Raw genomic sequence first — 6,774 nt, 5'->3', positions numbered from 1 at the left:
ACATTTATACTCTTTAAATATCTCCACAATCACAGGTCAGTCAGAGATCTTCCAAAATCAAGAAGATTGGCAGATAGAGCTAGGTCTCTTCACCTTACAATTTGTATGGCAATTTGACCCGGGGTTGTGAGTGTCATGGGAAAATCCCATGCGGGGGCTTCCAACTGCATTTGGTTGAATAACTCCACCACCAGACAAGGTATGTGGTGAGCGTTGGTGTCAAAATGCTCGTATGATCGAGGGCTGTTCGATGGATCTATTGGCGGTTTCTTATTCGAAAAATTGAGCGAGTTCGTGGTGGAGCGGTAGGTTCATAATAAGAATATATAAAATATAAAATAAGTGACAATTAAATACATGCAATAATAACTTTTCAGCTCAAAAACATAGAGCAATTGATTGTAGTGATTTATACACCTCTTTGTTTATTAGAAATCTAAGGTGCTTAAGTTCCAGATTTAATGTATCCCCTGCAGCTTTTGAACCTGCATGCCTTTGGTTTCCCACGCCAAGGCACTTTTAATATAGTCTCAGACACAGTCATACAGCCAGTCTAATAACAGCACACATAAGACAAGAGAATTATGAGAAAAGAAAGAGAAAACAAAGATCTTGAGGAGAAGATATTCAAGCAGTAAAGATTTATATAGTTCAGAAAGCAGTGATGTTTGATGTTGGACTAAACCCAATTGAGTGGGAGCTAAACCATGGAAGGTAAGTATACCTTAGGTACTGTTTGTTTATTCGCTCTCCACTCCATCTCCTCTTGATATTGACTCTCAGAGAACAATCCGTATTCCAAGGGTTATTAAATATCTCTGATCCTCTATTTGCCGAGAGGTAACTCACCCATATATATGTATTGCCAGCAGCTCATTGACTGAGAATTGGCACCACATTTGGCCAATTAAAACAGCGGTTTTGGTGTTTGGCTAGCCCTATCCTAGGCATCGCGTGGATATTTACATCCACCTTCTCTTCAATTTAGATATATCCACTTCAGCTTCAACTAGCTTGCTGTGCATTACATACGAACATCAATTCCCCCTCTCATACACAACAAAAACTCCACCCAAGAAAATCATTTCCTCTACAGTTAAAAGAACAAGGCCTATCTTCCTCCCTCGCCATCAACATGGCGCTGCGGGATCACGACCTGCCCTCCGATGACGACGAGAACGGCGCCCTCTTCGCCGCCCTCGAAAGAGAAGAAGATAACCCCTCCTACAAAGCCCAGCGCATCGAGCAACTACAATCAGAACTAGCCTCCCGAGCCCAGCAGCAGCAACAACAACAGCAACAACAAAAGGACAGCAACAGCAGCAACAACGCCGCAACCCTCCAAAACACCCTCGTCCCCACCCTCCCCTCTGACCAGTCGCTCCTCGACTTCACAACCCGCCACCCGCGCTGCGTCATCCACTTCTCCCACCCCGACTTCGCCCGCTGCGCCGTGATGGACAAACACATCCACGCCCTCGCCTCGCTGCACCACGAGGCCCGCTTCGCGACCGCGGATGTGCGCACGATCCCGTTCGTCGTGGAGAAGCTGAAGGTTAAGGTGCTGCCGTGCGTCATTGGGTTTGTGGACGGGGTGGGCGTGGAGAGGATTGTGGGGTTCGAAGGGCTGGGGTATGGGGGCAGGCTGGATGCTGATGAGGAGTTCCGGACTGGGGAGTTGGAGAGGAGGTTGCTGGGGCGGGGGTGTTTGATTAAGCGGAGGATTGGGGAGGGCGATGAGGTTGGGAGTGATGTTGATGGGGAGGGGGAGGAGGAGGTTAGGAGGAAGAAGGGGGGAAGGGGGATTAGGGGTGGACTGAGGAGGGGGACGGTGGTGAATGATGATGACGAGGAGGAGGAGGATTGGGATTGAGGGCGGTTGTTGGGTTCTTTTGTGGGATTTGGGCATATTTTATGTGGATTTATGCGTGATTGCGCCAGATGGGATATCTGGTCAGGCGGGGGCGTTTATTCTACTTCCTTGCTATCAGCTCAAGATACTGATGCACAGGGTAGTCGAATATATGCAGCCCCTAGGTAACCCTCATTTTTCTTTAATCGAGAGGAAGGAAAACAGGCTATGGCACTTTGATGATATATCGCCCACTGTTTACGATTTGCTATTCCTAACGAGCCAGCCATCTCACCGTCCCTACCGACGATGGGAGATTGACTACGCACACCCCCGTTGGGCATCTCGCCATCGCCTTATCCTCTCTACCTCCGGGTATTCTTCCCATATCCTGAAAGAAGAGACAGGCTTTTTATTTCTGGGTAGAACAGACCCAAAGATACGCAGAGCAGGCGCCAAAGACCGGAAGAAAAAGACAATAATGCAGGAGAAGCATGGTTTATAAAGACAGCCATTGTTTATACTACCTACCCTTCATCTCAACTGTTAAGTCTAGATGAAGCTAGAGTGGGACGCAAAACCCTGTTTAATAAACTATTACTAATATCTCCATTATATATGCCTCAGAAAATATGTATTTCCATCTCTCAAGTAAAACAGTAGCAGTCCATAGCTCTCATAAAGTATATGGCTTGAATATACATGTACATGCACCCCTCGGGCGAATGGCAAATAGAACAACACCCCCCAACAAAAAAGGGGAAACCAAAGGCGGGGGGAAAGCTTTTAGTGAAAAAAGAAGAACAGTACGGAGCGTCTATATTATTATAATACACTTCAGGAGAAAACGCGATATGAAAAAGAAAGAAAGAAAACGAGAATGAAGAGAGAACTGTAACATGTAACTAACTAACAGGAAAGGCAGTAAAACGAAAAACTTTGAACGGAAACAATGAAAGAAGAGACAAGAGGGGACGAAAAACAAAACAAAATAAAAATAAAAAAATAAAAAAATAAAAAATAAAAAATAAAAAATAAAAAATAAAAATAAAAAATGAATATTCAGTTTTATTCATATATATTATTATATAATAAGAAACGACAGGGCGAGGAATGGCAGCGATGTATTATGTACACTCTATTACCGTCTAGGGTCATGGGAGGTGTAAGTCCGTCTCGAGAAAAAGAAGCGGGGGGCGCGTATGTATTGGAAGAAGAGACAAATACACGATAATGCGTAATGATTAAATTGGAGCTAGTTATGAAAAACAAAAGAGAAGACAAGAAAGAGGATAAAGAGTTTGCAAGAAAGTTAAGTAGAGGAACGAGACAGGGGAAAAAAAAAAATATGCAGGAAAGGCGTCGGTTTGTGGCGAACGTGGAAGCTTTGGGGATATACGGTTGCTGAGGGGAGAAGAGAATTATAGTTTAACAAGAATACGAGAGGAGAAGAGAATGGGGAGAAGACGGTTGAAGAAGTAGAAGAAAAGATAAGAAAAGGAACAACGGACGTAAAAAGAAGTAATTTATGAGTATAAAACAGGTAGGGTAGAAGAGCAAGTTTTGTTCTATACAGGTATACATGCAGGTTAGGACACAGGGCGTTCGTTAATCGAGCTGTGCGATGAGTGGTTTAACACGCGTATCATAAAGCAAAGGAGCAGAAATGAAACGCAAAGCGGAGCAAAGCAAGATGGAAACGAAAAGGGGAAACATGAATAATAAGGAACAAGTAGTAGCCAGCGGCCACACAGAAAGGTAAGAAAAAAGTGAAAAAAAAAAAAAAATGAAACCATACAGGGGCGCGGCAATGCATGATTAGTAGTTAAAGAGGTGGTCCCTAAAGAAATGCAAACAATGGTTACAGTCTGGCCCCGTTCAACAGAAATGATATAGACACGACAACAACCGCCAACTAACCGGCAACCTGTCAAGGAAGCAAAACATCAAAAAAGTAACTCCCCCCTCCCCGCCTCTCGATCACTTTTATTATCTAATGTGAGTTGACGGTGAGGGTTGGAGGGCAACGAAGCAGATGAACATATAAGGATATCAACATGGAGAAAAAAACTTGGGGGAAAAAAGAAAAACTACCGGCGACCTATAATTGCTGTGGCGTTCGTTTTTTATTAGATGGCAATACTCTTCATCCCTTCCAAAGCATTAGCGTCCGGGCTCGTCAGGTTACTTCGGCGCTTGCTCTTTTCCTTCTCTTTCTCTTTCGATGGAGCAGGAGAAGGGTCAGTATCTGCGGGTTCGGTGGGGATAAGGTCGCTCTTCGACGTGTCTGTCATCGATGTTGCTGCTGTCGTTGTTGTTGTAGTAAAAGAGGCCGCATCGACAAGACTATCCGCCTTCTTGGCCGCATCTGCATTCACCGAGGCGGAACCATCGATTTTGTTGTTGTTGTGGTTCTTATTACTGCCACCCGGGTTCACTGGCGAGGTCGTTTCTTCCGTGACTCGGGCAAGAGGGCTCGAGACCCCAAATGCGGTTTTCGGACTTGCGTTTGGTCCTCGGGAGGGGAATCGATGGGGAGAACGTCCGCGTTCGTCGCCGCTGGCAGCTGCTGTTGGGCTTCCGTAAGGAGAATCTCTGTTTCCATTCACACCGGTATTCACCCCGAGCCCGTTCGGGGTCTTTCTCCGCGGAGGTCTCCGGCCGTACTTTTGATCTGTGCGCCATCGTAGAATTTCGAGGTAAGGGGGTTCAACACCCGGTTGCTTAAATTGTTTCAGCTTGAGCTCGCCAGAGTCGTCGTCCACGAAGGATTTTGGGGAACATAGATCGTCAGCAACAATGGCCAGAAATCCAGCCCATGATCTTGCAACCACGTATTTGCAGTCATAGTCACGGCCAAAGATAATAACCTGGCCCCATTTGCCCGCAGGCCCTGGGGCTAAGTCGACGGCAATGTTGTTTCCACCCCAGTCACGAGCCAGAGGGATCCAGCTGGGATGGGCATATGCTTTCTGTATGGCCTTTGGTGGCTGTGAGTCCTGTTTGTCCAGCAATTCCTGTCTCCATAACGGGTTGGGGCCCGTTTGCGCCGGTGGTGGCGGAGGTGCTGATGAGGAGGAAGGGGCGGAGCTTCCGCCAAAAGCTTTCGTGGGTTGCTGGAGAGGGGGGAAAGACGAGGTACTGAGAAATTCTTCATTCACGGTCCTCCAATTTCTCCATTCCTGAACGATTTCCTCGCAGTCGAGTAACATGCAGCCGAAAATGATACCCGTTGGCCTTCCGCCACGTTCTTGTCCGTCGTGAATTTGTAGAGATTCCCGAACCTCGAGTGGCAGAGTGCAGTCCAATTCATGTTCCAGTTCATTTACATCATTCTGCGTACACCCTTCACCCAATTGATCGTAAAGTTCTTCGTAGTGTGTTTCCGCCCATCGATCGATCTTTCTCCAAGAATGCGAAACAGGCGGAGGGGGCGGGGCGCCGTCATGGAAACTTTGCATTTGTATTTCTGTAGCAACACCATCTGGGCTATTGAGTTCGTTTGACCTTCTGTGTTGGGAGGATAACGACCTCATGCCTGGCGAGTACGGTCTAACGGGAGAGGTAACTCCTCCTTGTGAACCTGACCATCCTGGGCTGGAGGACCGCTTAGCGGGATCGTCTTCGAAGAAGGTCAGATCCGGACGAGATTCGAGAGCGCTTGTAGCTATGGAGGTGAGGGGAGCATTGCGGTTTTGGCTAAGAGGAACGTGTTGGCCGGTTCGATAGGGAGAATCGTGGGAGGCGTGTCTGTCATTGGAGGTCATTGTATGCCAGAAGGAGCGAAAAGCCGACCCCAAACTGAGAAAACAAACTATTAATTAGCATGTGGTCTGCCATTCTCACTGCTAACGGGGGAAGACGAAACGAAAAGAATCCAATAAAGCAATCCGTAGGCAATACGTACGAGGACGCCATGGCGGGCGAGAAGAGAGAGACAAGAGTTAGGTGAAACTTGGGCGGGTGAGTTGCGGTTCTCAGAGGCTCAAAAGGGTATCAAAAGGGTATCAAAAGGGTATATCGACCAGAGGGAGGAGTAAGTTTGACTCTCGTCAACAATCAGGGTCTAACAGCGATTCCTAGCCAGACGAAGATCGCAACCATGGAGATAAGAGATAAAACGGGTATCCGGCAAGCTGATCGGCAATGACACGACACGGGGAGTGTTCTTTTTCCAAGGGAGGGGAGGGAGAGCAAAACGATGGGGGATTTCGCAGGGACAAAAGAAAAGGGCCTAGAGATGCAGGATCCCGATTAGGAGAAGGGGGTCTAGGCCGTGGCACGGCACGACAAGGAGAGGTTGGCAGGTCGGGTGGAGGGAAAAAGAAGAATCCCAAATGTCTTGGAAGCTCTTAGAGTAGCCGGTAGAGAGACGATGGATGGAGAAGAAAGTCGGAGTTGGCGTGGGAGCGGGAGTTGACGTCGAAGTTGGAGTTGGAATTGGAATTGGCGCTGGGAAAGGGAAAAAAAAAAAAAAAAGAAACTCCAGACTGGGGCGGGTATGGTATGGTATGGTAGTTATTACGCCTGGTATTTGCTGGGTATCGCTGGTATTGCGGGTACTGGGTTACCCGAAACCGCGCTTGGGGATGGCTATGGGCAAACAAACAGTATCTGGTACGGTATAACACTTTGCGTAGGCCCTTCCAACTCCTCCCAGAAGAGAGAACACAAGAATTGTTTCTTGTATTTGTATTTGTATTTGTATTTGTTGGACATCTACTAATTTTCAATCTTGATAGAAAAAAATACATCTACACATTCTTGGGTTTATTGCCTTTTCTTGTTAAAAATCCACTGTGTTAGTTAGGCATGGATGGAGCTATGTTTCCAGTTTCATCATTGCAGCTATGATGATGAATGAGCCCTTCATTAATTTCTTCCCCCAATCGAACCGAAAGCCCCTTTTTTTTTGTTTTTTG

The 6,774-nt window shown here is 46.8% G+C and overlaps 2 protein-coding genes across 2 annotated transcripts; one reads left to right on the top strand and one right to left on the bottom strand.

Moving 5' to 3' along the window:
* Positions 1-538: 538 nt before the first annotated feature.
* Positions 539-2,835, top strand: BDBG_08551 (NTP binding protein). Its single transcript, XM_031723610.1, has one exon. The coding sequence runs from the start codon at positions 1,136-1,138 to the stop codon at positions 1,871-1,873; it is 738 nt and encodes a 245-aa protein (XP_031580836.1). The 5' UTR covers positions 539-1,135; the 3' UTR covers positions 1,874-2,835.
* Positions 2,369-6,382, bottom strand: BDBG_08550 (1,3-beta-glucan biosynthesis protein). Its single transcript, XM_002621132.2, has 2 exons — positions 5,760-6,382; positions 2,369-5,653 (listed from the first exon to the last, which is right to left on the bottom strand). The coding sequence occupies exons 1-2, from the start codon at positions 5,768-5,770 to the stop codon at positions 3,982-3,984; spliced, it is 1,683 nt and encodes a 560-aa protein (XP_002621178.2). The 5' UTR covers positions 5,771-6,382; the 3' UTR covers positions 2,369-3,981.
* Between the last annotated feature and the right edge of the window lie 392 nt (positions 6,383-6,774).

This window comes from Blastomyces gilchristii, assembly GCF_000003855.2.
Source record: "Blastomyces gilchristii SLH14081 genomic scaffold supercont1.24, whole genome shotgun sequence".
NCBI lineage: Eukaryota > Fungi > Ascomycota > Eurotiomycetes > Onygenales > Ajellomycetaceae > Blastomyces > Blastomyces gilchristii.
This window is presented reverse-complemented; position numbering and strand designations above follow the sequence as displayed.

What these genes read in the sequence shown, in the direction of transcription:
- BDBG_08551 (XM_031723610.1), top strand. Translation starts at nt 1,136, where the DNA reads ATGGCGCTGCGGGATCACGACCTGCCCTCCGATGACGACGAGAACGGC.